Source organism: Schistocerca piceifrons, chromosome 3, assembly GCF_021461385.2.
Source record: "Schistocerca piceifrons isolate TAMUIC-IGC-003096 chromosome 3, iqSchPice1.1, whole genome shotgun sequence".
Taxonomy (NCBI): Eukaryota; Metazoa; Arthropoda; class Insecta; order Orthoptera; family Acrididae; genus Schistocerca; species Schistocerca piceifrons.
The window spans coordinates 168,105,996-168,123,069 of record NC_060140.1 but is presented as its reverse complement, the minus strand read 5'-3'; the positions used below and the strand labels follow the sequence as shown (position 1 = coordinate 168,123,069).

At 39.2% G+C, this 17,074-nt stretch overlaps 1 protein-coding gene across 5 annotated transcripts in view; it reads right to left on the bottom strand.

Annotated features, from left to right (window-relative positions):
* The window catches only part of LOC124787762 (formin-like protein), a 453,708-nt gene that overhangs the window by 55,651 nt on the left and 380,983 nt on the right, over window positions 1–17,074 (bottom strand). For 4 of the 5 annotated variants that reach the window (XM_047254638.1, XM_047254639.1, XM_047254641.1 and 1 more), the window contains 6 exons: window positions 16,119–16,195; window positions 15,850–16,021; window positions 15,619–15,762; window positions 11,899–12,015; window positions 10,893–11,136; window positions 1,615–1,883 (listed from right to left, as the gene is read on the bottom strand). In XM_047254638.1, the coding sequence (XP_047110594.1) occupies window positions 1,615–1,883; window positions 10,893–11,136; window positions 11,899–12,015; window positions 15,619–15,762; window positions 15,850–16,021; window positions 16,119–16,195 (1,023 nt within the window). The remainder of the gene's footprint in view (window positions 1–1,614; window positions 1,884–10,892; window positions 11,137–11,898; window positions 12,016–15,618; window positions 15,763–15,849; window positions 16,022–16,118; window positions 16,196–17,074) is intronic. The other variant, XM_047254640.1, reaches the window with a different exon arrangement.

The following is a 17,074-nucleotide window of genomic DNA, read 5'->3' as shown; positions in this document are numbered from 1 at the left end:
GCCAGATCCTAAAATTGACTTGATACCGTATTTCAGAGCTCCAATTGTTCGTCATCTTCAGGAGAATGCTACTTCTGCTAATAAGTTCCATTGAGAACTGATGTCAGGCTGCAAATCACATCCTATATAATCCTCCGTACCGTGCACAGCACATGCTCTGCCCATCACAGTTGCTGCCCTCCAAGACTGCCGTCAATCTAAGCCAGATAATTTAAGAGAGACAATGAGTTTTCTCTTAGCAGGACATGGAATCCTGTGCTATGCCACATCAAAACAAAACATTCTTTGATGTGGCCAGTCCGAGTGTTCTAAAATCGTCTGAGTGCGATATATATCAATGTGGCTGGTGTTCTATTAAGGACAGCACCATCTGCCAGTCTTTAAGAGCAGCAACTGTGATGGGCAGCACATATGCCGTGTCTGGAACAGAGGCCTATATAGGATGCTGATTTGCGGCATGGCATCAGTTCTCAGCAAGACTCATCAGCAGAAGCAGTGTCCTCCTGAAGACGACAAACAGTTGGATCACCAAAATATTGAATTGAGTTGATTAAGATCTGGCAACAAACCGGAGAGATTTTCAAGACATTATGCCAGGAAAGCCATCGAAATCACAAAAACATTAACCGTCACACACATGTTAACATGCCAAGTGAGGACATACATGCTGATGTAGATGAAACTACATGTGTAAACTTTTATAATCATTTTTTTAGTACACAAAATGGGCAGCTGAGGAACAATTTCAGCAACAAGGAAACTGTTGGGAATTGTGTGGTAGGAGGGATGTTATATTGAAGGTAACAGTGTATAGCACTGTGAGGAAATAATTGAACTCCTCAGAGCCTAAGGACAGTCCCCTTTTGTCCTTTTACTATTTTAAAATTATTTTTATCTTGGACTTTAATATTTTAGAATAGTATAAATTCTCAGTGGGTAAATGGAGAACCTCTATAAACATGGTGCACACAGTACAAGGGCAGAAAAGTGCTTCAGTACACTGCATCAAGAGCAGCACATCAATTTTTCCAATCTACTTTTATTGTTCCAGTCTTCTTACAATGTGAAGCTACAGATTTCCTTTTACTTCTCTCGTGGTGCTGATATCTAGCGACCACCCCCCCCCCCCCCCACCCCTCCCCTCCACTTTTTAATCCTACCCTCTATTCGCACACAATGAAAACATTTACAATTGTAAACATTTTAGATGCATCAAGTAGTATGGTTTCACACAGCGTGTCTAGAACAATTTTCATCTGTGTGTGCCTGATTCAAATATCTTTTTGTTATTTGCTTTCTTAGAAATATTTAAATATTTATTAGCACATGATCAGCAGAAATGAGAAATACTGCAATTAAACAGGTGCAACAGAGAATTTTTTAAGAAAATCGCAAGAACTCGCATTAGCTCAACACAATAAGCATCAAGTAATTGATTGTGGCTGCAAAAGCTCTCCCCCCATACAACATTTTCCACTGGTACAATTCAACTTTAAATTCACATAAAAACATTTCATAATTTTTACTGGGAAGATCTGTGGTAGTATGGAAATGGAAAGAATATTAAATCCTCCATTGCAACAGAGAACCCATTTGTAATTGTTGATAACATACCTGGTTAGGCTTCAGAGCTACCCAATTCAGTGTTGGCAACTTGTACTTCGTTTGGACTTTCCTCTTTATTGTCATTGCACCATCAGGGGCCTGCATCATTCCAGCAGGTGGCGGTGGAACAGGAACGTGAGGTGAACCCTTGCCAGTAAGACCACAGGGAGGGGGTGGCGGGCAGGGCGGAGGGGGCGGCGGCGCAGGTGCAGGAGGCGGGGGTGCTGGTGGCTGCGATGGTGCAGAAGGTGCCACTGCAGTATCATTTGAGTCAGTACCTAAAAGGGGAACAGGAAATAATAATAATAATAATAATAATAATAAAACACAAAAGAGGCCAGGATGCAAATAGACAGCGGAGCGAAAGAAACAACACAGTGAACACATTAAGAAAATTTGGGCTCAGAAAAAACATAAACAATCATCATAAAGGAATTCAAGTTCAAATGCTCTCTTAAATGGGAATAATCGAAAATAATAATAATAATAATAATAATAATAATAATAATAATAATAAAAGATAAATATGTTCACAGTCTAAGCAAGTGTTATGCTGGAGTTTAGGCTAACAACCAAGTACCATGCAACAACTCCGTTAATCTGAGGTGAGAGCAAGTCTAACAATACGCTGAATCAAGGAGTGTAAAGAAACAAAATACACTTAAAAGCACACTGTAACAAGGATTAAAATGACAACTAATTTGATATTTCACTGCGAAACTTTCATTGTCATGAGATCAGAACATAATACTCTTGCTGACATGCAGACCAACAGGAGCAAGTAAAAACAACAAGGCCAGGTAATGACTGTTTACTGTGATAGACTATTAAATCAACGGAAACAGGTAATATCGAGTATACACAGGGGTGGGGGTGGGGGGGGGTTACTACCACCTTCTGGTACCATCTATCTGTGAAAAAGAAGAAAGGGATGGAGGGAAATTAAATACTTAAGAAATGATAAGAATTGGATTGATGGGACTTAAGGGGACCAAACTGCAAGGTGATAGGGTCCTTCCATCCTGCATGCATCAAACCAGAAAAATGGGCCTCAGAGTAATCCCTACAAACCAGACTGCTACAGAGAATCAATAAAACCAAGAGAGAGAAGCAAGTAGAAGTGTCAGAGTGGTGAGACAGAGTAAGATGGGTGAGATGTTCCGCGCAGAATGCAGATGGTGACCCCTGGGATACGTTATGTGGTGGGAGTCACAACCTTCGCATCTGACTGGTGTTTCCTCACCGTCTGTTACCACAAGAAAATTAGCAGTGTGGACAAGTTTATAAAATCTCAGGAAAGAAGATAATGATATTAAGACGTTACAACGATGACAAACGTAAATGAACAAGAAGAATAAACACATGGAGATGGGCAGGAGCCATACTAGACTGCCAAGTGAGGGCAGCCATGGGATTCCTGGGTCATAGCAGGTGATGGAGGCATACATCCAATACCGCAAGCAGTCAATGAGACCAAAGTGCCCTACCTCACAGAAAGGAGTAGAAACTGCCATCACGAGTAAAACGTAAAACCAGATCAGCTCAGTTTGGTGTCATCCACTAGCATCATAGGCAGTGTGTCAGCAAGTTTAGGATTTTGTTGTAAGGTAGCTAAATTAGGACAGTCCAGTAGCATGCCAGCCACTATCAGATGGGCACCAAACAGACAGTGCGTCATCTTAGGATGTGGCCATCATTTCAGCCAAGTGTAGTCAATGCGAAGCTGACAGAAAGGTGGATTCCCTGCCAGAAACATGAAGGAAAGACTGTCATGTGGTTGTGTTTCTCTTTATTGTCTGCAGTTGGGGTAGCACTGATTGATAGGCTGAAGACTCCTTAAGCAGCCACTGCCTATAAAGAACATCTTGCCAGTGCAAAAATGAACACGGCTTGATTGACAGCCAGCAATTCAGAAGTGAATACATTGCATACGTTCAGCAGGGAGCAGAGTTCACTGTACCTTGCACATGTGTAGGCAAAGCCAGTTCATCTGTCAACCATAGAGCCATCAGCGTATACCATTTCCGAACTTGGAAATGCATCAAGGGTGGCCAGGAACAGATAGTGAAAAAATCATAGGGATCATCAGAGTCGCTTGTTCCAAAGGATAGGTACAGACAGACCAAAGCATGGAGTACACAACATCATATGCAATCACTGCCTGACAAGAGGCTACTGTGGGGGAAGGGGGAGTCCAGAGCCAGAGACAAGTGCAAACTGTCATCATGGCTCAAGTCTTGGGCCCTGGCGTGGGGAGTTGGAACTCCCTACCTCAAAAAACAACGTGTTTTCATGCACAAAAAGCAGAAATTGGTGTACTACATAGCTGAGCAGCAACTGTTAGCACAATCTGTAGTGAAGGAACTCAGCCTCTGTGAGTAGACTTGTCACAGGCCTACTCCAAAAGGCACCAGTTGCACGTGGGACCACACAATGGTGTACTGGGTTCAGCAACCACAACAGCAAAGGAGATGTCGAGTCTTCTGTCATACCACCATAATCAACATAGGGCAGCTTCAGAGCTCCGTAAAGTCAAAAAAGCATAGAGCAATCTGTGTCCTCAGCTGGTGTTACTGAGGCAATGAAGAGTATAAAGATGTGACCAGCATGTTTGCTTAAGCTGGCGAAGATGGGGAAGCCACATCAAAATACAGTCCTGGAAACTGATAAGACTACCACATCAAGCAACTGATCATCAAGCTAGAATTCTAGTTACAAATGGGCAGTACAATGGTGACAAGAGTATGACGCATGTCTTAGCAGCCAAAAAACTAAAGCCATAGGTAACAGCCCAGGACTTCACTTTTCACATGGCATCCTGCAGTCGTCATCCAGCAACATCCACAATTGAGGAGCAAAAGCACATGCAAAAATAATAAGCATACAAGGAAAGTGACACTGTAGACCCCACAGCTGTAGCTAGACTATTCATAGCCACAGGAAAAATGGACAAACACAATACAGAGCCCTGTGGGATCCCGTTCTCTTATGTATGGGGCAGGGAGGGGTGTAATAAGGGAGGCACCTACTTTAACCCAGAAAGTATGGTGTGATAGGAAGTTTTGGATAAGGACTAGGAGTGGGTCACAGAGAACCCAGCCACGTAGGGTAATGAGGACGTGACTACATGTGGTGTCTTAAGCCCTTTGCAAGTTGAAGAAGACAGCAAAAGGTGGTATTGGAAGGCAAAGGCTGTCTGGATTGCAGACTTCAGGCAGACCAAATCGTCAGTAGTAAAAGGCTGTGATGAAAACAACCCTGGGACGGAGCTAAAAGGCCCTGAGACTCTCACTGACTCATCACGTGTTCGAGCAACTTGCAAAGAAATTAGTGGGACGAACAGTGCAATAGCTGTCCATCTCAAGGGGCTATTTACTCAGTTTCAATACCGGAATGATCACATTTTCCCGCCACTGAGATGGAAACTGATCCACGCTCCAAAATCAGATGAAAATGAAAAGGGCATGATGTAGCAATCCACTGATGGGTTCTTCAGTGCAGACAGTCTGGCCCTGGAGCCAGGTCAGGGCAAAAAGCAGGGCTACAGCATTGAGGAATTCCCATTCACCAAATGGAGCATTATACGGCTTCAGAGGTGTGTAGTAAAGATAAGTGAATTCACGCCACCCATTGTTTGAGTACATGAAATATACACTGGAAATTCTCAGATGCAGAGGCTCAAGTAGAACACAGAGCAAAAGTTTGGCGAAATCATCTGGGTTAATGTACACATCCCCATTCAAGGAGATACTGGGGAACACCTGTGGGAGACTGGTATCCATAGAAGCGTTTAATCTTTGCCGAAAACTAAAAAGGTGGGGTATGTGGTCCAAAGATAGTAACATACACTTCCCAGCATTCTTGTTTTTGTCATTTTATTAGGTTGTGGGCCTGGGCATAGAGTTGTTTAAAAGTGATGTGATACTCCATCAATGGTTATCACTTATGACACTGGAGAGCACTTGTCTGTGATTTCTAACGGCCACAGATATTCAGAGGTCCACCAAGGTATGATGATCTGAGGGGGGGATCCTGACGTATAGTGGATCACTAAGTCACCTGGCAATAGAATGACTGTGGTTGTGCTCTGGATAGCCTCATCAATACCCCAATTTGGTTGGGTACTAAGGGCAATGGCAGACGTTAAGGTATCTTAGTCAGCATTGCTAAAGAGCCCGTGTGGCTGGATGCCTAAGCGAATGGTGCTGAGGAAAGGTCAAAATGAGTGGAAAATGGCCACTGTTGCACAAGTCATCATGGAATGGCTGATGGATGGAGGGGAGAAGACCAGGGGTGCAAATGGAAGGGTCAATGGTCAAATAAGAGCCTATACCTCACTGAAGTATGTGTGGGCTAGAAGTTGTGTGAAGTGCGGGAAGAGAAAAGAAGGGCATGTTTCACAGCAAATCTTCTCCTCAATAGATTATTCCAGTACATCCTCACTGTGAAGTCAAGTGTAAGTGGTTTATTGGAAGCAGACATTGATTTTAGGAATGTTCCATTCGTGTAACTCACAAAACAGAGATTGTGCAGGGAATGGACAGCTTCCTGTGGCCATAGTCCTGATCTATATAGGTACATCTGCTCTTCAAATACAAAATAATTATTGCCAACTGAAGAATTTATTAATTTCGGGAGAAAGGCTATCACTAATTTGCTCACAGGTATGTGCCGGTTGAGGGAATATTATGCAGGGAATTGACCTCCAAATTACGAGATAGAAACAGGACAAGCATAGATTTCTATCAGTGCAGGGACCTGAATATATCGTGTTCCGGATTTCCCGTGCCTTCTTAGCCAACCCTTGAATCACGATCACCTCTCAACATTGCAGAAAGTATTTATCTCTCAATAGCTACCCTCACTTACGTAATTTTGCTGATGTTATAGACCAAAATGAAGCTGGCCCGTACATAATTATCACTGAAACTTTAGGTTATTCTTCCAATCTCTGCAAATCTAGGTCAGAACCTACGCTGCTCCTCAACAAATTTCAATACTGTGTAGTATGTTCATGGCTGACTGCCCTACATTTGGGAATTCTACTATGCATCCCCTTATTATTACCTTCTTCATAGCTGATGAAACAAGTCTATCAAAGAGACAGCCACCTTTGAGATTAATACACAATTGAGAGGACGGTGGCTGTAATTACTGTGTAGTTTATGGCTTTAGCATGATGACCATTGTTTTTAATTGAGAATGTACTGACACAGATTACCCAAGCATTTACTGCAATAGCATAGCACACTTCTTCAGCACAACTATTGTAATCAAGGCATTTCTTTCACCCTTCTAGTAATCTAGCTTTTCTGTCTGTCAACAGTCCCTCAGAACTTTGCAGATGCGAACTTCCTCTAGAAGGTGCTCGATTCTTGCTACCCCTTTTGCCTCATTTTACATGAATCATTTCTGTTGTCTGCTTCTTTTGCATCAATGGTGCGGTGCATCCCAACCTGTCTCACTTACTGTATCCACAATTTTTTCTTCTAGTTATCTTTATGCTGTCATGACAAGTATACATTTTGAGAATATTTGTGAGCTTTTTTTTTATCTCTAGCTATTTGTTACTTATTTTGTTTATCTGTTTTTGCCTCTTTTGTTTTACAGAGGCTTCTGTTCACTTCCTCCTCCTCTTGACTGATTTCTCAACTGCACTGTCTGCCACTTCTGACCTCTCAGGTTTTTGAATCTCATTTATCTCTCATTTTCCTCTAATCCTGGCATGCTAAGTCGTCCTTGTCCTACTGCCCCAGGTAACTGTCTGAATTCCTCCTATTCCTTACTCTTTCTTGTTAATGAAGTAGTCTGCACAACCTATCTTGTCAATATCTACAATTCAGAAATCTTACTAGAACCATTAGTATTTCTGCTTAACAGTAATATAAAATATGAAAAACTGAAATAATTTTTCATCAAATAAATATATTAACATGAAACACAAAACAGATGCACTTTAGATTTAAAAAGAAAAAAATACCTTAGCACATTCTACAATATCAAAAATAAAAACACACATTAAACATCAATAAATTAGTAAATATACAATACAGATTGCTTCAGAAAAGCTGTTAAATGCACCTCTCAGTTAATAACTTCTTCAAAGTCAAAGACAATCTGAATAACAAAACATATTTATAAACAATTTTTTTTTAGCAAAATGCATGTCTGTGCCACTTATTGTTCATTTTTTGCTGATTAGTTGATTGCCCTCATTCAAAAAATCAACAAATAAACATGTTACATTTTATTTGCAATAGAAACAATGTTCATAACCAAATAAACGAAATGCAAAACTTAATATCAATTTTATGTTGCATACCAATTTGGTAAGTCATGGCTGCAAGCTACTAACACAAATTATTTATAGAAGAATGGAAAAATTAGTAGAGGCCAACCTCAGGGAAGACCAGTTTGGGTTCCAAACGAACTGTCTCGCAAAGAGGTGATACGATGAACATTAACAAAGGTAAAGCCTGTGTAATGGAATGTAGTCTAATTACATAAGGCAATGTTGAGGGAATTAGGTTAGGAAATGATGTACTGAAAGTAGTAAACAAGTTTCACTAGTTGGACAGCAAAATGACTGATGATGCCCAAACTAGACAGGGCATAAAATGCAGACTGGCAACAGCAAGAAAAATATTTCTGAAAAAAATAGGTATTTGTTACACCTAAACATACATTTAAATACTAGGAAACCTTTTCCAAAGGTATTTGTATGACATGTAGCCTTGTACTGATGAGAAACATGGATGATAAGCAATTCCGACAAAAAGATAAAAGCAGCTTCTGAAGTGTGGTACTATAGAACAATGCTGAAGAACAGATGGGTAGATAGAACGAAACTGTAGAGGAAAACCAGCACTTGAAAATAGTAAGTAGGTTCAAACAGATGTAGATTGTACTAGCTATGAAGAGATGAAATGGCTTGCACATGATGGAATAACTTTGAAAGCTGCATCAAATCACCCTTTGGGCTGAAGGCAATAACAACATACATATTGTATATTCCGTTTTGTCTTCCATAAGTTCAGTGTTAGGTAATAACAATGCCTGAAGTTGTGAAGTTAATGTAAATGTATTATCAAAGGTGCTTTTTGCCAGTGTATTTATGAGTTTCATTAAATAAGATATTGAATAATTATGAGCACTTGCGAAATCAGTGATTCTGTTGAAACTTCTATTTAGTACACAATAGATATTAGTAGGTTGCACTGGTAAATCGTGTTGAAGTACTGCCCAATAATAATTTAAAATTACCGCCCATCTTCAAATTAATTAATTTAGCTGTACCAACGCTTTGTTTAATGTGGTGTGATTCATAAGTGGAAGGTAAATGGCATTTGTTCACTCATAGCCATGCCCATTTATTGCCACATAAGACTTTACTTGCTGCACCAGCTAAACAAGAGAATGAGTCTTAGTTTAAGGAAACTAGAAGAATTCATTCTGTTTACATGATAACATTAACATAGTATGGGAAACCCAAGCTCACACTATTTCTGTTATGTCTTTTCAGTTATGAAGTTATTTTTAATGATTATCAGTGTCAGACCATTATAGTAAGCTCTTTAAGACCTCACTATAATACGTACAGGAGCTGACACCCATAGACTACCCTAGAAGTCCGAATTTCTATCAGGCGTTACTGGAGCAACATGCTTCTGATCCCCTGTTTGGTCGTCAGGTACTGTTTATGAATGAGAGCCTCTTTACCCGTGTGGATATCGAGAATGTTTGTAACATGCACCTGTGGGTGTGTGAGAATCCTCATGTAACTACAGCAAGAAAATATCAACATTGTTCTGCAGTGAACATTTGGTGTTGTATGGTGGAGAATCAGTTACTTTGACCACATGTTATTCCACAGCACCTGACTGGCAAAGTGTGTAAACAGCTGTGGAACATGAATTGGATGGTCTGCTTCAAGATGTCCTACTAACTTATGGTTTACATAAAACAATAGCCTGCACATATCAGTCAGGAGGCACGGGATTATCATTGCTTACATTGATTAGTGCATAGGTCGTGAAGGGTCAGTTGCTTTGCCTGCTAGATTTCCACACATAAACCCTCTGGATTTCTAGCTTTGGGGCAATTTCAACAAGCTCATTTATGGTGTTGCAACTGAGAATGTAGCACAACTACAGCAATGAACTGAAGAAGCCTGTGGAGCTGTGCAGAATGAGATGAATGGAGTCTGCAACACCCCAAGAGTGGTAAGACGTCGACCACACCACTGTCTTCGAAATGGACATCAGTTTGGACATGTTTTGGGGTAAATTTACAGCACATAGTTGTGTTGCATTTTGGGTTCTTTCCTGTTGCTGCTTTCTGAGAAGAAGTAATTTTGTGTTGGACTTGTGATCCCAACTCCACTGTATAGCTCTGAAATAAAGAAATGTAAGACAGAACTTTATCTAACATTTTAGTTTTATTTTGATGCATACATAAAACACATTAAGTGTGTACAGTTACTTTTGAATCACAGTTTATAACCCTGATTTGCTATTGACTGCTCTTGTGTTCCCCAACACTTCTGCTTTCTTGGAGACCAGTCTGAGCTATTCCACAGTTTGTCAGAATTAAGCAAGCAGGTATATGGCTCAAGAAAGGCACAGAGGGTTTTCAGACTGATAGAGGAGGCATTACTACAAGGGCACATTATTCAAAAATGAAATTTTGCTGTCTTTTAGTAGAGAACCAGAGGGTGAACTGGACATTCACAGAAGCTCTATCTGCTCTTTAAGATTGCACCTGCACATAGGGACTAAACATTGAGTTTCTCAATTAAATGCATTCAACCATGGCATAATAGCCCGGATTATTTTAGTAAGTGTGACACTTCTGGCCGTGAATGTTTACATTTTACAACTGAATCATTTTAGTGCACTGCTGGACTTATGAAATGTTACTTGATGAAATTTTTATTCTTTTTTGTTTCGGAGAAACAAATAGTCCTACAGTAAAAGTCTTTATTTAAATTTATCAACATTCATTGCAACAAAAATAAACAATATTGTTTTGTTACACATAAAACTACTGAAATTCTATACAAGGAAAAATATGTCTCTTACTAATTTAACTAGTAATATGCATTTACTTCAAATGTACAATTAAGATGTTAAGTAAAAAACTCTGCAAACAGGTACTGTAATCAAGAAGCTCGTGTGGTGCTCCGATTTTTTTACACTTTTCACCACTCATACATTTATCACATGATGGCAATATTTTTGTAACATCTTGTTTACACACAGACCAGAAGACATCTGTAACTACATTACCTCTTGGCAAAGTGTTGTTGAGGGTCTCAAGCTCAATGATCTTACTTTCAAGCATTGACTGCCTGCTCTGACTCTCCTGCTGCTGCTGCATAACAACTCTGCGCAACGTATTTACTTCTTCATCGACAGCCCGTCGGTCCTCTAGTAGAGCATCTCGCTCCATTCTTACATTAGCTAATTCCGTCTCCAACTCTGCTAACTTTGCCAGTGACTCTCGCTCCAGTTCTGCAAGCCTGTCATGAGCCTGAGGCAAAACATTTAATGGTGATATATCTATGAAAGCAAAACTGTGCACATAATCATTAGATAATAGATCACGTGCCAGCTAATAAAAGGAAAAATTCAAAAAATTTACAGACGATGAGGCAACAGAAGACAGTGGAAGAAATGGGAGAACAATAATAAACAGTAGGGGAAAGTGAGGAGAATGTTGAAGTAATGGGGATAACCTTCACTGAAACATGTTGTCTAATGTTGCCTTTTATTTTTATCTATAGACTTTAGCTATATAAATAAATATTTTAAACAGCAATTTACAGAAAGTCAGTGACATATGTACAAATAAAATCTTGTTTATGAACGTACAGATGTAGAGGTACAAGGGTGCATAGATCAAATTTAATGTTAAAGATTTAATAAGTTTAAGATTTACTCATTATTGATGGGACTTTGCATGTTGCAGGAAGCTACTATTGGTGAGATAAATCTGCCCTTTCTGGCATTTCCAGCTACTCCAGTAAAACCAACCATTAGTCCTGAAACCTAGACTTACACTTCTTATTTATTTAGTACAGGGCGGCGACACCACCTATGTTACCAAGCTGATCCCATCTACATTCCTTTAGCTTTAATTTTGATTTTGATTACACTGTACTCTGTACTAACTTATTTCAAGAAAAATGAATTAAGACAGGACTGATTGTCAGTTGCAGCTGTTAAATACCACTACTGACATTTATAATTTCTGCCAGTCCAACAAAAGCACTTAGCTGGAAATTTTACTTACGTGACCCAGTTCATCCTCCAGTTCTGCAACTTTTTCGAGAGCTGCTGTCTTTGTCTCACTGTCTTCCATTAATGCTGCTACATCAAATACATTATCGAGATATGCCGATATTTGTACCTAACAAAAAAACACAGTGCAAATACTAGTACAAAATTTTATATATTTTAAGTAATTGTTGTTAACCTAATATGATACTCCTATGGATAAAATTAGACGATTTTAAAATCTTTAAACTGTGCTCAGCATATGTCGACAAAGAAATAAAATCACCAATTAAAAGTAATAAATACACACACTTTTATCTTATTTACTGTGTGCATATGGAACATAGTTTTATACCTTTTAAACATATTCTCCTGAGTACTCAGCAGAAGTTCACCAACACTAGTAAAGTTTATCAAATACCGTAAGATAGATTTTTTTATTTTTTTTTAGTAACTTACTGGAATACAGTTCTTCTTTGAGACATTATCTGCAAATACCAAATCCACATTGCATCGTTTTAATTTTTGCACTTTGAAGATAATTTCTTATGAGATCCAAGTATGATACACTAATGACAGTAACCTCACATAGCACGTAATGCACTATGATGAAGTGTTTTTCAGTAAAGTGTGTGTCAGAATAACCTTCCCTGCTGATGATATAAGTGATAAGGAATGGCACCGTTTCTCTCTCTCATTGGCAGTAGTAACTCCACAGTTTGTCCTAAGAAAAGTTTTACTACAGTGGTCAATGAGCCACATAAATTGTTAACATGCAGTAACACAGTAGTGTTCCAATTCAAGAGTCAGCTGACAGGCACTGTAAAACAGGAGGGAGAACTATTCACGGCATGATGTGCTGAATGTTTACAGCTGCTACAGCATTATCCAGTATCAATGTTTTTACATCATGATGGCTTTAACGACTGCAGTACTTTCCAGAGTCAACACTATGTGCCTGGCCTTGTCAAGGAGAATCAGCCACATACATCACACCATTTGTGAATTTACATCACCATTCTTCAATTTGTTGCTATGATAAATAACCAACAACTATACAGGCCTTCACTTTGTGTTGAATTTCAATAGGTTTCATATTTTCTCTATGCAGAAATATAACAAAAGACTGTGCGCCATGTCTGCTTCAAGTTGCAAGTGGGATGGCGATCTTTACACAGTTCCCATCGTGTGTGTGTGTGTGTGTGTGTGTGTGTGTGTGAGAGAGAGATAGTACAACAATCTGCACAGCATATTAATAAATATAGCAGATTACTTTATCTGGAATGTGATTCTCTGGCATTTCAGTAGACGTCTATGTAAAAACTAAACGATGTACAGAAAAATGACTTATCATATAACATAGTCTCAGGCCACACTACTATACTGAAGGAGTGTGAGAACATAGCCTATAATGGAGCGATGCTTATAGAGACTCTCCTTGCTGTCTTACAATTTTTCGCTGCTTGGAGGTAGAGCTATACCATGACATATGAAAGCAACAGCCTCTCCCGTCCAGGAGTAAGGGCTATTTTACGACTAGTGAAGAAGACATTTATCTGGCTAAATATTGAGAAAGATTGTAAGCCATTTGTTCACCAATGCAATGCTTGTCAGCACAACAAAATAACTCTGCATGCAACAGCTCCACTCGGTGCCTTCGTCCCACTGAGTCAATGTTTTGAACATGTCCACATCAATATTATTAGACCTTTGCCACTGTCAAACTGCCTGACAGCAATTTATGTTTTTTCTCACTGGCCTTAAGTGTATCCTGTGAAAGACACAACAGCAGCCACGACGTTTTTCCGTGAGTGGATCCCACACTTTGGCATTTCTCTCCATGTCACTACTGATCAGAGAAAGCAATTTGAGTCTTATCTCTTTAAAGCTCTCTCAGCAGTGCTTGGTATGAACCATTTCTGAACCAGTGCCTACCAGCCGGCCACTAATGGTCTTGTGGAATGGCTTCAGCGACAAAGGTTCCACTCAGATTCCGTGACACTAAACGGTGGACTGACAGCCTACCTATTGTTTACTATGTCCCCAGACAGCCTTTAAAGAAGACACGAATACAACAACAGCTGAATTAGTGTATGGGCAGACACTTCGATGACAGAGATTTCTTTACCCAAAAAGCAGACACTGTTACTGAAACCTCTGATTTTGCACACCACCTCTGCACACAGATTTGCAAGCCCCGTCCTGCCATTTTGAAAGAACATTCTACTCAGCGACCATTCGTTTTCGGCCACTCAAAGTCGCACAAACAGACTTTCATCTGACATGATGCTATTCGAAAACCTCTCCCACCGCCATATTATATGATGGTCACTACACAGTAATGGCACCCCACAAGATATTAGATGTTGATATAATGGTACTTCCATCAAAATATCAATCGACAGACTCATGCCTGCCTTCATTCAACTGACAACTACAGACTGTATGTTGGACCAGCAACTGCTAAGGTTAACTGCTATGGTTACAAGATAGGCTATTCTGTAAATTTAAAAATGATGCAGTAACGTGAAGATATCTGTTGGAAGCGATCATCACAGAACACGTTAACGCCTCATTGAAAGTCTTGTGCTATTATGATACGTGCCAACAAAGTTCCAATAATTTGCACTGAAGATGGTCATGCAGTAACCAAAATCAATCTGTAAAATAAAAGATTTCAATATTTATGAGCAATGCTGCCATTTGTCCAAACTACACTGACAATAATACGGTCATGGTGTACACGTTTCCCAATGGAATTAGACATCAATTAACAATTATGTTGTTGTGTTGTGTGCATACATAAATTGCATTTACAAATGACACATGCATTTTGTTTTCGTGAATTTACTAAATTTGAGTGAACTGTGATGGTTCAGCAAAAATTTTACACCGAATATCAGGTAAAAGGTCCAACAGACAAAAAAAATCTGTGAGTGGTACAGCGCATCCCATGAGACCAGCTGCTCATTTGGTGCAAAGAGAACAGACCAACCAAGATCATTGGCAGAGAAGATCGATCACGTGAGGGAATCCTTTGTTAGGAGCCCACAGAAATCTGCAACACATGCAAGCAGAGATCCACAGATACTACTGTTACAAAGTCTGTCATGTTCTATGCAAAGATCTGCATGTAAAACCATAGTGGTGTGTGTGTGTGTGTGTGTGTGTGTGTGTGTGTGTGTGTGTGTGTGTGTGTGTGTGTGTGTCCATCACACTACTTTCAGGCACTCATCATTACTTCAATACCAAATTGCCCCAGTATTGGTCTGGGTGTGTTTTTCCATCATTATACTCGACTTCTTCACTGTCTGAACAGGCAGATGCACACAAGACATCGTGGATCTTGTTGACAGAAGTTCTTGGAAGCACACTATTGCACAAAGCTCACATTGAAGCAAAGTGTGCCACATTCACTGCCTAAAAAGCTCAGAGAAAGTCTGGTGCTCCCAAAGTTACTGTCCTATTTTTCTAGATTCATGACAGACTGTTGGTGCGTTTTGTGATCGAAGTGCTTCATTTAGAAAAAGTAGCTTTGATAATTTTCTGTAGTTTTATGTTCATTTGGCATTTGTGAGTGACATGAAAGAAGTGACAGTTCCGTAAATATTGATTTGTGTGTAAAATGGTTAGTAAGTTTCAGCATTCTCTGTACATCATTTGATTTTCACCAGATATATTAAAAAGTCATCCTGTATATAAAAATAATGACATTATCAATAAACTTGGATGGTACCTGCAATTCCTCACTTTCTGTATGCCTCAATTTCTCTAGGTATTCATCAAGGCCCAGCTTCGTGAATTCATACTGGAGATGGACGCGAAAATTCATGTCTTCCACTGAATGAACAACAATATTTACAAATTGCATACACGCCACCTGGAAGAGAATATGCAGCCGATATATGTCTAGTGTCTGGTAACATGAGGAAAACAATATAATTAAACTTTCTGACTACCCACATACCATGAACTCTATATGGAAGACTTGATAGTTAATGAAATAATCCATGAGTGTATGGAAGCGTTGAGATTCATGACAGACTTCTTTGAAGTTATCAAATGCAGATAATATTATTTCATGACCTCCTTTGACTAGACATATTGCAGCAAGTAGCTCCAATACAAGTGCTTTGGTCCTGCGTGATATAATGAAGTCATAATTACTCAGGGTCAGATTCACAAACATTGTTCTGAAAAACAGTCAACTAAATTTTTTAATGATGTTATACATACCTCAGACTTTTATGCATTAAGCTCAAGGCAATGCAGTTTATTGCTTCCCTGTGTTGTATCACCATATTGAAACCATACTGCAACAAAATTAACAGTTATTGAATTGTTTTTTGACACTCAATTTTATTGCAAAAAGAGAAAAGAACGCAATGTGCAACTGAAAGCACTGATGACAGGGGAAAAGGCAGAAAACAACTGCAGAAACACAGATATAGTAGTGTAAATTAAATGCTTAGAATATGTATGTGAAAAAGAAGAAACTAACAAACATGCAAAAATAAAATAATATTTCTAAAAACCAAAAGATTTTGCATTTGAACTTCATAACCTCTCAATATGACATACATTTATATTTTGGTGATTCACATGACAACAATCAGGAAAACTATTGTGGTTTAAGACATAGAGGTTCATATTACTAACAACCACAGCTATAAAGGTTGAAGTGTATTCAGTGAAACTAGTCATAATTATGAGATGAGCATCAGAACAGCATGTATATGTAGTACAGATGAACAAAGACTAACATTAGAAGAAATATAACTGAAGTGTTTCTGTAGGATGGTTTTAGGAAGTTATCCAGAGTTGAACAATATTTACCAACCACTGTCATCCACCACACACACTGAGGAGCCATGTCGGGTATAGATGTAGAGGTACATAAAAACTTTGTTTCTTTCCTTCTTTTCTTGAATATCTGCTGTATAAGACAAGAGCAAAATCTTTATTCGTATGTTATAACTTGCAAGAGGCATTTGGTTTTTTAAGAGTAGATTCAAGTCCGTCAGTGAATAGGGTATCGTGGAGCAAATTCTATTAGTATAACTACAAGAGCTGCCACAGATCACCTTTATGCACCACTAGTGGTCAGATGTCGTAGTATGGGACCTATTACCAACTGAAGGAAAATGACCGATTCAATAGTTTCAACAAATTGAAGAGGCAATTAAGGTGGG